General features: G+C 33.9%; 3 protein-coding genes across 3 annotated transcripts; 2 read left to right on the top strand and 1 right to left on the bottom strand.

Moving 5' to 3' along the window:
• Window positions 1-5,248: 5,248 nt before the first annotated feature.
• LOC123908799 (U-box domain-containing protein 34-like) lies at window positions 5,249-11,153 on the top strand. The gene is made up of 9 exons (XM_045959526.1): window positions 5,249-5,564; window positions 6,888-7,009; window positions 7,126-7,241; window positions 7,585-7,712; window positions 7,880-8,175; window positions 8,283-8,381; window positions 8,860-9,288; window positions 9,796-10,545; window positions 10,668-11,153. Exons 1-9 carry the CDS (start codon window positions 5,402-5,404, stop codon window positions 10,857-10,859), a joined length of 2,295 nt encoding a protein of 764 aa, XP_045815482.1. The 5' UTR covers window positions 5,249-5,401; the 3' UTR covers window positions 10,860-11,153.
• A 734-nt stretch (window positions 11,154-11,887) lies between these two features.
• LOC123908802 (glyoxylase I 4) lies at window positions 11,888-14,293 on the bottom strand. Its single transcript, XM_045959528.1, has 5 exons — window positions 14,115-14,293; window positions 13,829-13,997; window positions 13,047-13,130; window positions 12,768-12,971; window positions 11,888-12,370 (listed from the first exon to the last, which is right to left on the bottom strand). The coding sequence occupies exons 1-5, from the start codon at window positions 14,163-14,165 to the stop codon at window positions 12,276-12,278; spliced, it is 603 nt and encodes a 200-aa protein (XP_045815484.1). The 5' UTR covers window positions 14,166-14,293; the 3' UTR covers window positions 11,888-12,275.
• A 1,766-nt stretch (window positions 14,294-16,059) lies between these two features.
• On the top strand, window positions 16,060-17,900 carry LOC123908801 (protein ANTAGONIST OF LIKE HETEROCHROMATIN PROTEIN 1-like). Its single transcript, XM_045959527.1, has one exon. It carries the CDS (start codon window positions 16,303-16,305, stop codon window positions 17,761-17,763), a length of 1,461 nt encoding a protein of 486 aa, XP_045815483.1. The 5' UTR covers window positions 16,060-16,302; the 3' UTR covers window positions 17,764-17,900.
• The last annotated feature ends 1,774 nt before the right edge of the window (window positions 17,901-19,674 follow it).

A 19,674-nucleotide genomic window follows, 5' to 3' on the forward strand; every position in this document is an offset into this window, starting at 1 on the left:
ATTTTGATCCTATATTAGAGTATCACATTTATAAAATTACCACTTGACTTAATTTGCTTCATCTCGGTGCTTATCAGTACATTTTTTTTTGTCAAGTAGCTTAGTGGTTAGAAATTTCACCCTTAAGGTGGATAAGTGGGATGACCGGGGTTGGAACCCGGTTCCTTGCAGGCTGCATACATAATGCAATGTCCCTGCCAACTCAACTAAAGTCACGGGACGACTGAATTCAGTACCTTATTATATAAATAATCTTAAATGGCTGAATAGTGGTATTAGAGTTGATAGATTAACTAAAATAGTTTGACTAAATGTGACTAAATTGTAGTATCGAAAGTCTTGCTAACAATGGTGATCAGGCGAAAAAGACTTAACGATTGAAGGGGTGATTGTTGATATATCAAGTCTGTTGACATTGGATACCATATAAGTGGGAAGGCTCATATACCTAATGTGTTAAAAATATTGGTTAGGATGTAATACTCAATTCACTTTTATGGTTGCTCTAAGATGTTTTGTGCTCTCCTTATTACCAAAAATGTACAGCAAATCATATCAAAATATCAACATTTGATTATCTCATTTTACTAATGTTAAGAAGTCTCACATCACTTGTGAGATGTCAATATGTGTTTATAAAGTAGAGATATCATCTCCTTCCAATCCGGTTTTGTATGGTTGAGTTAGGTCAAACTCTCAATTCTAAGATGGTATCAGAGTTTTCTCCACGATAAAAATTACTTCAAATTTGATTGCCATTATTTAGTTACCAAATGCTATGTAATGAACAACTTAATTTGCTCTTCAAGTTCATGAATCAACACACTAAGCATATAATATAACTTTTCAATTTGCGCACGCCTCAATTAAAATCCATAATTAAATAATCTTGTATATTAAATTCACCCCAAGTTTGCTTATAATATATGTACTGATGCATGTTAGCTTCTTCCTTTAATTAGTTTACGATTATAACTATGTCTTAGTCCAATCAGAGTTATTCCATGTTGGCCTAAAGTGGATGGCTAATTTGATGCACTCCTCAATACATCATAGTGCATTATGCTGGAATTTTGTCTTTACTATCAATATTCAATGAAAATTTTGTTCATGTTGGACATTCCCTCCCTGTATGGCTGATCCACTTACAGAATATCAGTTTTCTACGACTACCTCTTCCAGCAATTGAAGTTAATTTATTACAGATTGAAGACAGGTAGGAAATCCATTAAAATTGCAAAAAGTGAAGGAAATACTTGTAGAGTTCATCTTTAGGGATATATGCCAACCATTGAGTGGCGGGAATGGATTCTCTCAAGTGTAATTTACACTTGAGAGAATAAAGTGTGGTTTGTTACCATTGATCAAGAGAGAGAAATATATAAAAATTTAGAGAAAATGAATTTAGATGGTGTTAGATTACACTTTATTCTCTCAAGTGTAAATCACACTTGAGAGAATCCATTCCCATTGAGTGGCATTCTGATAGTTTTAAGCCTGAGTGATTAGTCTCATATCGATTATGAATTAATTAAATATTATATATATAATAGTGGTAACTCATTTTCAATGTCTTAAGATTTCGGATGGAAATACGAGGTATGAATCATTAATTGTTGTTGCTTCCGCCACTACTCGAACTCTCCAACATGTGGTATGATAGTCAATTGTTTTACTAAAGGTAATTGGCTCCTATTCCTGACAATAGTGGTTAGACGGCGTGTCTGTGTCCTCTTGATGTTGTCTGGCAATCAAGTGTATATATATGTAGATGAAAAATGGATGTTGAGCCAAATGAGATGATTCATATAATGTCTTCTAATTTTAGGTGAAAATGTGGTTGTTTAAAGTTTAATGTAGCGATCTTGCACATTTAAACTCCCCTCATGAACCAACACATTCTCCAACCTTATTTATAGCCTAATATTTTATCTTCTACTAGGTACTTCAAAATAAATTCAGTAATAGACATTACTCATTAGTCATTAGTAATAGACATTGACTTAGCAAATTAAAGGGTTCATTGATATTTTCCTTTAAATAAGAGTACTCTAGACCTGTTGGCTGATATAGGATTTCCATAATATTTTCACCTCATACAAGTGCAACAGAATATTTTTATTACTGGACCACTAGACTGTTTAAGATGCTATACTGTCAGAGTATGATCTGAGCCAGACCGGGAGTGGATTACCTCCGGTGAAGTTTTCTCAAGTTTTTAATCCACACCCTTCAATCTTTATCTTTTTAACTTTAATATTAATTGTTTTAATTTGGAAGGTCATGATTCGACTGGACCTCTCACTTCACTGGAGAGGATCCAGTCCCGAGCCAGACCACACTACAAGCCCGGATTCATATTGGAATACAAGATCCACTATTTTTGGCTTTAATTCTTTTCAAAGGCTACATATAATATAGTATATTTTAATTTTACTTCGTCTGCCAAATTGAAATTTATCCAATCCATTGTACATGAATCGTGTGTACTAACTTATTGGTGTGCACCGCTTCCCACTACATATATTTTGTTATTAGCAAATAAGTAGTTCATCACATTAATTTTCTCAGAATTAGACTAGTTCTGCAATATTAATCAATCGTACTTTTTTGAGATAAAGTTTTAGTCTGAAATACAAATATTACAGCCGCCAGCACTAATTTGCAATGCCATTGCCATATCCACGTGGATGGTGGCTTGACTACAATTTTTAAAATGAAGAATTTTACACATTTCAATATGACGTGGGAAGTATACATCAGAAAGAAATACAAATTTTTGTCCACAAGTCCTAATGCAAAAAAAAAAATAACGAAATTGTTAGGCCAGACGCCATGACCGGAGTTTGAACCCCGACTCCTGCAATTGTGTGTGTGAGTTTATGACTTTGTCATTTTGTCTATATACCAGAAAAACAAAATATACAAATAATATAGGGTGAGACCTGCTCTGAACGGGCAGAACGGGGTAGCTCCAATGGCAAGGTAAGTGGCTGAAACGTTAGCACTCTAACTCCGAAGGGAAATGCTAAGGAAATTGGGTGAATAATGCGTATCTTAGGTGTTTGAGATACATGTGTATTTATAGGTCCAACCTTGTATGAATATGCATGGAGAGCGACAATTCCACTACGTTAATGAGGCTAAAAATATTACTGAGAGGATCCAAATCCGTAATGGATTCCTATTGGTTGAGGTCATGTGCCATAGAGAACGTAAGTGTCTATATTGAGGGAAGTGATCCCATGCTTGGTAACATGTATTGGGATTGATGAGCTTCATGATTTAAATGAACTTTTAATATGTCTTGAGCTTTAGTCCAGCCCGGAACAAGTCTATTCAAGGTTGGGTGAGTCAAAGCTTGAATCTATCTATGTACATAGTTGTCTGGCATCTTTAGCAGGTGGCTCTCGTGCGCGTCGATCTTTTTTACAGCTCATTTGGCTTGCTTGTGTATGGGTTGTATGGACGGAGCAAAACCATCGATTGTTCACAGGATCAGCAGCTACGCCCCATATGTTGTTGGACAAGATCAAGCTATATTCTTTTAGGTGGTTGAAGGCGACGAGTGTTACGTTAGCTTATAACTACCATAGCTGGTGGTCTAGTCCTTTGATTTGTTTGGGCTTTGTATGATTTGTATATGTTTTTGCTTATTTGACTCTTTGTAAACTCTTGTAGTCTATCCTGGTACGTCTTGTGCTGGGAAGACTGTTGTGGTAATATATCTCATTTTAGCTTTTTCAAAAAAAAAAACATAGTTGTCTGACAATGTGCCTCCAATATATTGCCCTGTGCAGAATTTGCAACAAAACAAAAATCACATCTCCCATATATGGCTAAAACATGTTTCACATCCTATAGGTTAGGTGTGTGTTTGGTTTGGCGTCAAAAAAAATTGATTCTGATAGAATTGAGTTTGATAGAATTGATTTTGGTTAAAAGTGTATTGGGTGTGAATTGATTTATGTTTGGATACATTAAGTTAAAGTGATTTTTAACATTTGATGTTGTTTGGATAAATTGAATCGAAATGACTTTTAGATGTATAATTACCAAAATGAGTTTTAATATGTGTACTTTATTTACCGGAACTAACATAGTTTGTTTCAAAAAAAAAAAAAAAATTAACATGATACATTTTTTTTAGTTTAAAAAATTAAAATTAAAATATTTTAATAAAACTATCATCTTTTTTAATTTTTTTTATAAAACTATTTTTTTTTAGTTTTTTTATAAAAATAATAAGAAAACAAACGGGTTGTGTAGCCCATCTCTTCTTTGCTTTTTTGACCAGCAATAAATATAAAAAAAAAACCTAAGATAAAAAGCAAAATGGGCCACTACCGCTTGGTTTCCTTCTTCAACCTAGAACGAAAACGACTTGCACTGTAGCGGCCGCAACATAACACAGAGAGGTAGATGAAAAAACCAGTGGAGGGTAAAAGAGGAAGATGAAGAAAAATAAATATGCCCCACACGCCATTAAATTCCAAAATCGATTCTCTTCAACGTAGAAGCTACGAATTGTTGCTTCCATGAGAATTGATTTTGGATCCCTTGAATTGATTCTGAATGACAAAGCCAAACATAATTTTTTTTCACTTTTCACGGTGGAGGCAAATCAAACGCGCGTCTAGACTTCCAAACGTGAAACCAAACACACACTAGAACGTTGATAAAATTGAGTTCATATTATCTCACTTTCCTTCCCTCACCTCACTAATTATATTTATCTTCTTTTAAAAGTATTAGCGGGGCTATTCTTCAAAAAAAAAAAATATTAACTAAGCTCAAACTCGGGACATTCCAAATTTAAGATCTGTATTTTTACCACTGGAGATCAAAAATACAATTTTACCAAAATAAGGTACTAAATTTGCATTTAATTTATTTTAAAACTACTATTTTTTTAATCAAATAGACTAGTGATTAAAAGTTCACCATTTAATTTATTGCTATGTTTTTATCGATTCATTTTAAAAACTAAAATTGATACCAACATAGTGTGACACAGTGGTAGATACTTGAGTCTCTTAACCATTTGATCCTGAGTTTGATCCTCGGCCGGTGCGTATAAAGAAACATTTGTTAGGAGAATTCAACCCCTTAAATGGATCTCGAGGGAATTAATCTCTAGTCTCTACAGTTGCGCGCGAATAATACTATTGGTTTTAAAAATAAAAAAACTAAATTGATGTTTTTTCCTAATTTAGTAGAGGAAATGCAATCCGTGTGAAGATAACAGAAAACGGTAAAAATTTCAGATAGAAATAGCAAGTAGCAGGCGAAGGATGAGTCCAAACAAGTAACTCACCGCGTTGACCGAACATTCATTCATAAACAAATACTAACAACCACTTTTATCTTTATCTTTGTCTTCTTCTCAATCAGATACAAAATGTCTACACCGAGATCGGTTGCAGTTGCCGTCAGTGGTGGCTCCGGTGCCGCCAAAGGTAGCCGAAGAGCTTTACAATGGGCGATGGAGAATGTTGTTCCTCAAGCAGATAGACTCATCTTAGTTCACGTCATCCCTAGAATCACTTCAATTCCATCCCCAGGTATGTATCTCAATCTTACTTTTTATATCACTTTCACAAATCATATGCACAACAAGCTGCAGCTATGAATTCTGCATCTGTTATAGATAGGTTAACTGCTGGTTTTTTTATTTGCTCTTGAACTCGTTAAGCTTGAATTCATTTAGGGTACGTTTGGATGGGAGGACTTATTTTTCTATTCTAGCTAGATTATGAAATGTTTCTAAAAATGAATTAAGCTTTATCAAAATGTTATACAATCATCTATCATTATTATTATTTCAATTTTTTTAATATCTCAAATATAGACCAAAATATATACTTGGCCATTCCCGTGAGCATAACTCGGTTGTTAGGGAAATTACATGTAACATGCAGGAACGGGGTTCAAATTCGAACTCTGGACAACCCACTTATTCACCTTAAAAGTTAAATTTTGGTCACTAGACTACTTGACAAAAAAAAATTATATCTATTACTGCAGAGCTCCAAAAGATATACTTATCCCTTCAAAATATAAAAAATGGAAGTACTAACCGAAGTGCTTGTTTAGCTATCCAAGTTCTATTCTTTGCAATTGATATATGTAACCAAACAATCTTCACACAGCTTCAAGGGGACTAAATCTGTGATAATAAGCCACTAATCTTTTTGCTTTTGACAAAGTGTCTTCAAGCCTTTAAAACTCAAATGCTCATATATGTATTGCTAAGCTGCACAGTTTCTTTAGTCGTGGTAAAACACATATGCAACTTGGTTAATGTTTCGTGCAATGCTAACATTCTATGTGAAGACATCTTAGTTTCCATACTGAAACCTCTATCAGGACAGAACACCTTGCATTTTTCATATTGAAACAAAACCGAAAGCTCTTATTCCTGTAATTTGCCAATGCTCAACAGTTTGTTCTTCAGCTCCACTACATATAATACTCCTATATTGTTTTATAATGTTCCATTTACTAGTTGCTCAACTTGGCAAAAAACTCTAAAATTTGCATCAAAATCTTAGTTTTATTTTCTTCCACACTATGTGATGTGATTGCTACATCTTGAGTCAAGAAATCATTTTTCCTCGTCTTTTGTCTCATATATATAAGTAAGCCATCAATAACCCTCGTATTTACAACCATGCGATTGCCTAATTGTCCTCTTTTGTTAAGTTTTTGTTTCATTGAAGGGCAATGAACCTTGAGAATTGACTGGGTTGGAGACTGATATTAGGCAATCGCATGGTTGTAAATACAAGCACCCTTTTGGTGCAAGTGTTTTGTTACTTTTATATGATTAGAAACTGGTTTTGATGACTGAAATGAACTGATGGTGTTTTGGGATTTCTACACAGCTGGAGGGTATATTCCCATTTCGGAAGCAGATGCCCATGCCTTTGCAGCTTATGTGCAGGATGTGAAACAGAAGTCTGAAGAAATCTTTGTTTCATTCAAAAAATTATGTGAATCAAACACGGTGTGTTTCTTTCTACAATGTACAGATACATATAAGTAATTGGTATGCTATGCAAAATACTTCGACTTTAAAAAAATTATGGTCTCTTTAATAAAATTTATCTGAAAATTTTGTAGATAGAAACCTTTCTGCTAGAAGATGACAATCCGGCAAATGCACTTCTTAGCTTTATCTCGGAGTCTGGGGTTCAAATATTAGTGCTGGGTTCCGATGACTCAAATTTTATTACAAGGTACGTGTTTCCAAATATTCAAAACATTAAAGCAAGCATATTCTTTTTTGAAGTTTTTTGTTTTTAGTCCCTGCCTGAAATTATAAATGTCTAGGAGCTTTTATGTAATAAATTGACTTGACTTTCACTCCCTGCAGGTATCTACTACCTAATTAGATTTTTGCAATCAGGGATTGTGAACTTGCATGCTAAGTCTGTTACTGCAACAAAAAACTTCTGTTGGAAGTATAGTGGAATTGATTTTCAGAAACAGTTTCATTAAAAAAATAGGATGGATCATAATCAATCCAATATATTAACCCTTTTACGAAGTTCTTCTAAAGTTCTGGTTTTCTTCCTCTAGGAAGCTAAAAGGACCTGGCATACCGACTACCATTCTAAGATGTGCTCCTGAAAGCTGTGACATATATGTTGTAGATAGAGATAGAATTGTATCAAAGTTAGCTGATTCTTCATCTTCACATTCTCATGGTATGATTTAATTTCTTGCATTATAAGATCTTAGTTCCTGCATCACCTAATGGTATTGCCATCTTATATATAGTTTAGATAATCCTTTTTATCAAACTAGGGTCTTGAATAAAATCTTTTTGGAATAAGTTGTTGAATTTCTTATTTTCTTATTTTTCCTCCAACAGAGGAAGGCCCAAGGTACATCGTGTCTAATCACGTAAATAAATCAGACAATGGTGCTGGCGTTGGTGGACAAATATCTGGAATCAGTGCATCCTCAGCAGAACTTAAAATGCTAAAAAATTTCAGATTTCTATCAATATCAGAGCGTAGTTACATTGGTCTTCAAACCTCTAGTCGTAGGAATTCTTTTGAAAATTCTACTATAAGTGAAGAAGCAAATCCAGAAAACTATGGAGACTATGTTGATTCCATCAGTCTCCACTCATTTGATTCTATTGCTTCTGCACATCATGAACCGGTAACTTTACTTTTCTTGGTTAGATCGTAATAGCTTGCAGTCACAGTGCTATATATTATGTGATTCTTCAACATGGCATGGTTTTCATACGACGTTTACTTATGCAGTTAGTCGTGCAAGAAGTAGAACGGTTGCAACTGGAGTTGCAGAGTACGATTGCCATGTACAGACAAGTTTGTGAAGAACTGGTTCATGCTCAAAGCAAGGTGAGAGTTTGATAATATTTGGTTTCTCTTTTGTTTGTTGAAGGAAATACATGTGCGGGTCTCTAATTCAGCTAAACTATCCCCCCTGAATCACATCAAATAATTTGTTCAAAAATGGAAATGTTTGTCGGTAATAACATATAATACTGCTTATTAAGTATTTCATGTTTAGATTTTGAATAACTAAAACTTGATCCAGAGCCTTCGCATTGGCATCAAAATTTAACAAATAAAAAGAAAAATTGGTTCAGTCATATTCAAACATAACATATGTGTCCTCTTTGATTTTCAATATATTTTTAATTCAAAATTAGTTCATTGAAAGACACGGTCATCTCTACTTCACTGTGTTGCTAAATTGGAGCACTATAATTTAGAGCTCGGCACTCCACATTATTTGTTTGTGCTCATTCAGAGCAATTTATGGTTTAACGATACAACATAGCTCTGTTTACATGTATAGCTTCTTCTCTTTCAGGCCCTTTTACTTTCTTCTGAATCTCTTGAAGAAGCCAAAATAATAAATGCTTCCTTGAAAAGAGAGGAGACTTTGAGAAAGATTGCTGCAGAAGAGAAAGCAAAGTATTTAAAAGTCATGAAGGAACTTGAGGAGTCGAAAAGTATATTTGCCAAAGAATCATATGAAAGGCAAATGGCCGAACTTAATGTCCTTAGAGAATCCATCGAAAAACAGAGAATTGTCGACACGTTACTCTCAAATGACAGGAGATACAGAAAGTATACCATGGATGAAATCAAGATCGCGACAAACAACTTATCTGAGGCCTTGGTAATTGGTGAAGGAGGATATGGGAAAGTTTATAAGTGCAATCTTGATCACACACCAGTAGCTGTAAAGGTTTTGCATCATGACACAATCAACAAGAAATCAGAGTTTCTGAAAGAGGTTTTCCTTGAGCTTTGGTCTTTTTTTTCCATTTGAAATTGTTTGTATGGAGTGAGTTTTTGAAACTTACAGAACTCTTGTGTCACCGTTGGAGTTCTTCAGAACATATTTTAAAGTTCTAACTTCTAAAGCATGATTTGATTTATAAAACTTACAAAGCAAGCTCAAGTATCCAAGTCACTTTGGAAACTTTTAAAAGTGATTACCCCACTAATCCAACTGGAGAAGTTGACTGATATTAAGTTACTGATCAGAAAATCCTTGACTCATCTAGCTTCATTAGAATTTGTTCTTTGTTCTCTAGTGTGATGCAATAACCCTCATTTTAAATCTTGCTGATTTAAAAGTTAAATGATGTTTTTGTCTCGCACTCCCTTAGGTCACATTTTTCATTGCTTTCTAATGACATGCACTTTTCTAATATTTTAAATGACCATAATATTTGAATGCTGCAATAATAAGAGAAACTGAGAAAACTTTCCTCCTGTTGTCTCCCATTTATTGCAGGTCGAGATTCTTAGTCAATTACACCATCCAAATATGGTTTTGTTACTTGGAGCCTGTCCTGAGAATGGTTGCCTTGTTTATGAATACCTGGAAAACGGAAGCCTAGAAGACTATCTTCTCAACAGAAGTGGAAAACCACCACTTCCTTGGTTTTTTCGATTTCGTATAATTTTTGAAATGGCTTGTGGTCTCTCTTTCTTGCATAATTCAAAGCCAGAGCCTATTGTTCATCGAGATATAAAACCCGGCAACATCTTGTTAGACAGAAATTATGTTAGCAAAATTTCAGATGTTGGATTAGCTAAACTCATTTCCGACGCTGTACCTGACAATATCACAGAGTACAGAGAATCAGTACTTGCTGGTACACTTCATTACATGGACCCAGAGTATCAAAGAACTGGCACTGTTCGACCAAAATCAGATGTATATGCTTTTGGAGTAATAATTCTTCAGTTGATAACTGCTCGCCATGCACGCGGACTTATTATGACTATTGAAGATGCAATTACAAATGGATCCTTTCGTGATATTTTAGATAAATCAGCTGGAGATTGGCCACTGAATGAGACAATTGAATTGGCTGAAATTGGTCTTAAATGCACTGCCCTTAGATGCAGAGATAGACCAGAACTTGATACTGAAGTTCTTCCACTGCTCAAAAGACTTTCCGATGTGGCAAATGCTAGTGTCAAGAAAGGAAGAAATAGTATATCCACCCCAAGCCAGTATTATTGTCCAATCCTTCAGGTATAAACCTGCACTTATCTAATGAAAATGTGGTTATTGTGTTTTTATATCTTTGTGATGCATATATGTTTTTCTTTAAGATGTACTTTTTCATTCTTGTTTGACTGGTGTGAGTACCGCAGGAAATCATGGATGAGCCATATATCGCCGCTGATGGTTTCACTTACGAGTACAGAGCAATCAAAGCATGGCTCAGCAAGCACAATGTGTCACCAGTAACAAAGCATAAACTCCACCATTCAGAGTTGATTCCAAACCATACTTTACGTTCTGCCATTCAGGAGTGGAAGTCAGAAATGACCTTACTTGATTAACAATAGCATGCTGCGAATTCTCTACCTCTCATCCCAATTCTCAACCCTCTTTCACTTGCAGCATAAATATTGTCAGAATTTGGAGTGTACAAAAGGATTGTAAATAATTTTTGAAATTGTTTTAATGTATAAAGAAAATCTTGAGACATTGTATTTAGCTCAAATTACTGAAATTTGTTGGATAAGAATGGGAGCTTATTATAGGTGAAATAATGTTACAATATTTGTGTAAAAATAAAAATAAACAGATGAATGAGATAAAAAATATAATTTTGATACAACAAATTCGGAGTAGGTATCATTGTCCTTGTTACCCACCCTGCCCCTATTTTCTGAAATCAGAAAAAGGATAAACCCAAATCGAAACTTGGTTAATTTGAGTTTTTCCGTGAAATTAGAGACTATTGTTATGCTTAATGATTATTAGTCATAATGACAGTCAAAGTACGGCGTTTTTTTTTGTTGTTAAGAGTCAAAATACAGCGTTGACATTTCCTTTTACACAGTATATTTGCCCAATTCCATAATTTTTCGCGTTCACATGTTGAAGTGTGCAGGGGCTAAAAAAGGACTACCAAACTTTCCTTTGTGGACATAAGATTTTGGCTAGAGGCATAGATATTTCGGGATATGGAGGCATAGATGAAAACTTCGATCTGAAATAACCAATGAAAGGAATCGAAGTCATCTACAGTGTTCAAGGAGCATGTCGTTGGGCTTTATGAACCAAAAGACAGTGAGCATCTGTTGGCGCAAAGGTGGGTAACCTTCATATCTATGGTGAGCGGGTGCTTGCGTAAGGTGTTATGGATGGAATCATAATGCAAAATCTAAGGATGAATGGAGCATTTCGCTGAGGGCAGTACATTGAGCATCCAATGTAAGGGCATTCATAATGTCAGGGTTGTTCATGATGAAAGCATGAATGAATGATACACCTTGAGCTCAGGATGTTCCGTAATCGCACTCTTCAAGTGACTGTAGTCTGTAGACTTCTTAACAAATTTATTTAGTATGGAAAGAAGATATTTAAAGGATGAAAATAACCTTCTTAATATTCATCATAATCATTGGTTCTTAAATAGAGCTTATATAATGCAAATACATCAAAGAAAGCATCAAGCTAGGAGTATAGCAAACTTGTGCAAAGTACAGAAGGAATGAAACCTCGCACTATGGTGTGCAATTCAGGCTTCAGCCACAACAGCAAGGATCTATATTCTTCTTTCAGTGTTATTGATCTGACATTAACTATTTCAACATTCTCACTGGGCGTTCCAATATTGCCTCGAGGGCATTTGCTACGATAGGGGTTGTATCACCATGGCTCCTATCTGTCATAAAGGATCTCAACAACCTTGTTCAGCCTTAACATATATACATACAATCATCTGTATAGTAATAATTTCCAAAACACTAGTCATCTATTTGTGTGAACTCTAGGGCATTGGCATCGGGATCACGAGTAAAAATCGCTGGTCTTCCAGAACGGCTAAGTGTGTAGGAAATTCCTAAAAACACAATAGAAAAAGGACAGATAAAATTACATAAAACGGACAATCTCCTTCGGAAAAACAAAACCAAAAACTAAAATGCTGCAAATCATGTGTAAAATTGATAGTAGATGAACTAATATCAAATAACAATAGATAAGTTAGCTGTTGGCTAATAACGAATAAACTATCCGATTGAATCTGAAATATTTAGTAAAATTACACGTTGATCTAATTGATAAGTGTAAATACACAAAAAATATATCTTTGATTTAATATTCAAAATTGCTCTACTTTTTTCTTATGAACTTTCACACTATAAATTATCCGCTATAAACGTAACTAGTGGTTTGGCCTTCTCATACATAGCCTAACTATTTATTTTATTTTAAAGAAAAGAAAGAAGAAGGAATACCAGCTTTATCAAGGATTGCTTTGAGCTTAGAAACATCTCGGATTGCAATACAAGTGTGACGATCTCGACCACCATGTTGAGGTCGTCCGGTTAAAGGGTCGGGATTGGGAAGTTCCATCAAGTGGACCATCTCGGATCCTACCCACAACCAAGCACCCCTGTATGGAAGCTTATCATGTGGCCTTGCTTCATTTATCTTCAGACCTATATTTCATTTAATTGATTAGTACTTCTAGCTAGAACACATTAAAATATAGTTTCAAAGAGCTGCGGGCATACCTAGAACGTTTTGATAGAAGTCGAGCGATCTTTCTAGATTTTCACATAAAATTCCAACATGGTGAACACTAACAACCCCATAATCTGAAATATACCACAAAAAATTATACTAATGGCATTGGAAATATAAGGCAAATAAGGAGCAACTCTCATACAGTGAATAAGAGCCTTCAAATATTTTCATAGGTTCTCAGCTAACTTAATTTTATAAGCTATTTTTAGTTTATGCAATATTTACTCTTCAGATAGCTTATAAATAATTTTTATACTATAAGGCCTTTGTGAACTGGTTTATTTGAGCTTACTTACTCGTATAACTATTTGTGAGACTGTTTAGGAGGGCTTATGGAAATAACTTATGATATGTTTTATAAGCACTTATGAAAACAACTTAGATGGAAATAGTTGACTTTATTTTATCTTTTAGTATTTTTGTAGAAATTGCTTATACATAAACACTTATATGATAAAAGCTGATGCACTTTGACCCTATTTAAATAAACAACTTATTTGCAGCTTATAGCATAAGCCCTTATCATGATAAACACTTATGTATAAGCTATTTCTATAGCAAAATATAAAATAAAGCTAAATTATTTCCGCATAAGCTATAAGCCGTTTTCATAAACTATCTTGAAAAACTTATGAAAATAAGCTGATAAGATATTATGACCATGAGTTTTCTCAAACAACTCACATAAGTCAATCCAAACAGACCCTAAATACTAAATGTTTATCTAAACAAATCCTAAAATTCTCAATGAACAAAAACCAGTTAATACCGCTTTGTTCATCGGAGGAGACTGATTCAGTGTTAATTACATCCCCTTCAACAGCAGTCTGAGCTTTTATTGTGATGCTGGGAGCATTCCATCTCCCATTTTTTACACTAACATGATAAACTTTGGATTGCACATTTGTGGATATGGGTGAAAAGCTAACATAATTCAACTGCCACAAAAGAAGTATGATAAAACAATAGATTGATCAACAATTTAGCAACTTGTGATGATTACTCAAAACACCAGAAGGATAGTAATAATGGAAGATGGTGAATTACAAAATTACCTTTTGGTGCAGAGGATAGATAAAGGAAGATACTTTGAGAAGAGAAGCCATGGCACACCAAGCAAGCAACAATTCATTAATCTATTTGGGTTTGTGATATACCATTAGCATTAGCTTAAGCTTAAGCTCAGTGTTGATTGGCTAGCAAATTTGAGGGTGTAAACAAGCAATAACCAGTGACCACACAGTTGGGAATGGGGCAATATTATAAAATGAAATAAAACAATAGAGGTTCATGTGTAAATACGATAGAGTAAAGGGTATATTTCTAAGTTCTAACTTTAATATTAGTTTTGTCTAACACATTAAAGTAACCAAAAATAGTACTAAATATTTATAATAAGTATTAAAAAATAATAATTATTTATTAAAAGTTATATATTTAATATAAAATTCACAAGTTTCAATGCAAACTTACTATTTTGAATTTCTTAACACGTGCAAAGTTGCGCATGATAGGAAAACGTATAAATTTATAATGTCTAAAAAAAATTAAATTATTAATCCATTAATATCAACATAAAATAACTATGCAACCAAAAATTTATTTTTTCTGATATTAGTCTTCTGTTTCTTCGGGAAGTGACTTCGGTAATCAAAAATTTGACCAAAAGATAAGTAAAATTTGACAAAAAAAATTCCCATTAAAAACTTTTTTTATAAGACATTTCTTAAATTTTCAAAAGTAGTTGTTGATGCTATTCATTCTGGGCAAGATGGATTATCCGAATTTAGTATTTTGATTTCTCATATTAAAGCTCTGTTTGGCAAAAATAGTTTATGGCTGATAGCTTATGGCTGATGGCTTCTAGCTGATAAGCTGATTAAAATGTTTGGTAAAATTAGCGGTTCACTTGACTAATAAATGTAAACTGACATAAAATGACATCTTTAATTCAATATTTTTTTTTATCAAATTAATATTATTTATGATACTTAAAATTTAATATTTTAAGTTTATTTTATTTTTTTACAATATTTTAAGTTTATTAATTCAATAAATATTTCAAATATTATTATTAAACTAATTTTTACCAATTTTTATATGCTAATTTTTTTAAAAAAAATTATTTTCATTTCAGTTGATATAGTATAATGGTTAATTATAGTAAGATACGATGTTTCAAAAAAAATAAACTATAGTAAGGTACGTACCTGTGAATTGATAAAAAAAAATAATACGCTTTAGTCTTCATATTTGAAAATAGATAATAAGGCAACGTTAAAACATACTATATACACGTGATTTTTAAAAGAAGCAGCGTTAAAACATGTATTTACTTATTTTATTTTAAATTCTAATGATAATAAATTATAAAGGGTAAATGTGGATTTTAGTTAAAATAATAAGGGTAAAAGAGGAAGATAAAATGAAAAGCTAGAAGCTATAAGCTCAGAAGCTACTTAAAATAGGCTATGAAAAGGAAGCTATAAATCAGTAAAATAAGTTATAAGCTCTTTCTAAAAAGAATGTTACCAAACAGGTCTTTTAGCTTATAAGCTATAAGACAAAAGCTAAAAGTTGGCTTTTTTAACTTGTCAAACAGATCCTAAGTCTTTACTATTGTTGAATAATAACTTTGAGGTCAAGTTTGTAAAGCGGCAAGCAAATATGGTTGCTCATTCTTTAGCAATGGCAGCTTACTCCATATCTAATTGCTGTGTTTTTAAGTCGATTCATTGTTATATTGATAATTATATGAGTAATGAAATGCATTAAGTTTCTTCGGAAAAAAATTATTACAAAACATATCATTATTTATTGACTATTTATCGAAGCTTGTTCGCCCACTCGGTTTGCAAGTACTTTTTGGATTTATCCTTTGGAAATCCAAACTACACATTGTTGATTCTCCATGTTGACCGAAGCTTCTGACACATTTCCCTCTCTCTATTTCCATCGGTTTTCGTTTCCAAACAAAAAACGCGTTCGTTGAGAACCAAAAACCAGAAAATTAACACGTTTTTCTTTCCCTAAACACTCACTAATAACACTATTCCCTTACTCGTATCTTCATTTATTATTAGTCAAACCTACCGCGTTCACACACACGCTTCCGCAGCTTTCCCCTCACAAATATAAACCAAATTCCTCTTCCACTTTTCTCAACTCACCAAATTCTTCACCGTTCACACAAACAAAAAGCACTTCTACTTACTATATAATCACTTTTTCAATTTCCCACTTATGGATATCAGCTCCATCAGTTTAGAAGATTATTCCTTCTTATTCCCTGAAATGGAACATCAACAACAACAACAACAACAACCAAATATAAACACAACAAAGAAGAGAAATTACCCTGAAGAAATTTCACAACAAACTCATTGGTATAGTAACAACAACAATAACAACAGCTTCAACGATACTTCTGCATTAAACGATATTCTCACCTCTCTCATTCATTTCGATAAACAACAACTAACTCCAAAACAAGAAATACAATCACAACAACCAACACCTATGAATTCCAATCCAAATTCTAACGAATTTCAATTCGATTTCGAACTCGAAGACTCATCATCACCGGCGAAGAAACCGCGTCTAACTGATGCAGCAGCAACTGCAACAGCCACTTCTGGTCCATCCAGACGGTTATGGGTTAAAGACCGTTCAAAAGACTGGTGGCAATGGTGTAACAGTCCGGAATGTCCGGAAGAAGAGTTTAGAAGATTCTTTCGTATGAGCAAAGCAACGTTTGAGTTTATTTGTAACGAACTTGATTCAGCTGTTATGAAGAAAAACACTATGCTCCGTGACGCAATTCCGGTACGGCAGCGTGTGGCGGTTTGTATCTGGAGACTTGCCACCGGGGATGCTCTTAGAATTGTTTCCAAAAGATTTGGTTTGGGTATATCCACGTGTCATAAGCTCGTTCTTGAGGTTTGTTCTGCAATTAAAAAAGTTCTTATGCCCAAATTTATTTCTTGGCCTGATGAGAATAAATTGAATTTAATTAAACAAGAGTTTGAGGGTGTTTCTGGAATTCCAAATGTTGGTGGTTCAATGTATACTACTCATATTCCAATAATTGCACCTAAGTCCAATGTGAATTCTTATTTCAACAAGAGACATACTCAGAGGAATCAGAAAACTTCTTACTCTGTTACAGTTCAAGGCGTGGTTGATACTAAAGGAATTTTCACTGATGTTTCTATTGGCTGGCCTGGTTCTTATCCCGACGATCAAGTTTTCGAGAAATCGGTTATGTATCAGAGAGTTACCACAGGAAATTTGAACGATGTTTGGGTTGTTGGTAATTCTGGATTTCCTTTAATGGATGGAGTTTTGGTACCTTATAATCATCAGAATCTTACTTGGACGCAACACGCATTTAACGAGAAAGTTGGCGATATTCAGAAGCTTTGTAAGGATGCATTTGCAAAAGTGAAAGGAAGATGGTCTTGTTTGCAGAAGAGAACAGAGGTGAAGATTGAAGATTTGCCTGGTGTTCTTGGTGCTTGTTGTGTTTTGCATAATATTTGTGAGATGAGGAATGAGAAGATGGATCCTGAATGGAATTTTGAACTTTTTGATGATGAAATGGTGGCTGAAAATAGTGTTAGATCTGTTACTGCTGTTCAAGCTAGAGATAATATTGCTCATGATTTGTTACATCGTGGCCGTGCTGGCAATACTTTTTTGTAATCTTTTATTTTGGTTAATTATGTCTTGTTAATTATTGTAGTAGGCATATATTGAGAAGAAGAACAAGATTGTGTTATTAGTGAGACAGATTTTTTATTCAAACATAAAATGAATGAAACAGTTGAATTTTGTTACAATTTTGTGTTCTATGTGTTGTTACGAGTAGTAAAATTGACTTTTAATCTTGTATTGGGGCTGACATGGCTCAGGGTATGTTTGGTTTGAAGTAGGAGATAACAAACATAAAATTAATCCATGTTTTGTTCTGTTGCATAGTATTTGACCCTTGAAAGTTGAAACTCTAGCAATCTGTCTCCACATCAAGATTAGTACTCGTGTATGTTTGACTTTTGTCTACTTAGTCTTGTTGGGACAAGGCAAAGAGTTAGGGGGCATTTCTTTGAAAGTGGTCAATGAGTTTGGTTCCAAAGATTTGTGTTATGTATGTGCATTTGGAAGTTATATTAAAACAACATTGTTAGATAGATCGCAATTTACCATAGTAGGAGAAGCAATCACTTATATACATTAAATGATATCGGTGGTTAATTTAAGATAAGATGAGTTAAATTACATGGTTGGAATAGTCTTGAGTCTTGACGGTGAAAGTTAAATAACAGTAAAGTTGTTGGAACAAATATGTTTCTTTTACATTCGCAACCTTAGTCAACTTTTACCCTTTTTATTTTACAACAGAATAACCCACCGTCTCTCCATTGCTTCCTTTTATAATTCCATCGCAACCGATATGACCACTGTCTCGACAAGATCCGTCCGTATTTAACCTCACCCACCCCACCGGTGGTGGCTTTCAACTCACAAACACCACCCGTTGTCACGGTTCAACATGTTGTGATGTTTCACGCACAGCCAAGTTGTAAGCTTTGATACTTTTCATCACCACACTAGCTGGTATATCTCCACAATATAGTGACAAGCCATAGCCCAATAATTTTTCCAATCTACTTCTATTCCATCCCACATCTGTACATAGATTCATTGTTATCCATTGCTGCATATTACAAGGAAAAAACCAGCTTCTAGCCTTATCGTGTACCACGTTTAACCACAAGGGCATCACTAACGGACAGTCTCGCATTACATGTAAAATAGTTTTCGGTACATCTCCGCAATAACCACACATTGCTGAACCCAATCCCATCGTGCTCTTATGAGAATTTGTTAGATGCCTCCCATGTGTTCATCAACCAAGTTAAAAATCTTACTCTCTCTGGCACTTGTAAATTCCAGGTCCTTTTCCACTCCAAATCATGGTCATCATCATAAGCAAAACCACACAAGTTATTATACATTTCAGCTACTACTATTTTTCTTTCTGCATTTTCCAAACATCATCTCAAATCAACACCAACATTGTTACTAGGTGGAGGCAAAGCTGTGATTTTATTAATAATGTATTGTGGCAACTGGCAACCATCCAACTAACAGCTCCATATTCCATAGCCCAACCTCATCAACTAATGCAGCAACTTCAGCATCTTTTACAGAGGTCTTTGTCTATCCAGGCATCATTACACAGTGTCAGAGAAAAACCATAAACAAATCATACAAGGTCCAAACAAAGCAAATGACTAGACCACCAGCTATGGTAATTTGAAGTTAAAGTAACACTCGTCGTCTTCAACCACCTATAAGAAAAAAGTTTGATCTTGTCCAATTGATGAGATATATATATATATATATATATATATATATATATATATATATATATATATATATATATATATATATATATATATATATATATATATATTTTAATCTTATAATAAAAATGCTACATATTTAAACATAAAAAAGTAATAACCAATATTTATAAAAGATTTAACAATGTTGTATTATTCGAACCTAATTCGAATCTAAAAATTCTTATTAAGAAAATAAGACGATAGA

This window comes from Trifolium pratense, linkage group LG2 (assembly GCF_020283565.1).
Source record: "Trifolium pratense cultivar HEN17-A07 linkage group LG2, ARS_RC_1.1, whole genome shotgun sequence".
NCBI classification, from domain to species: domain Eukaryota; kingdom Viridiplantae; phylum Streptophyta; class Magnoliopsida; order Fabales; family Fabaceae; genus Trifolium; species Trifolium pratense.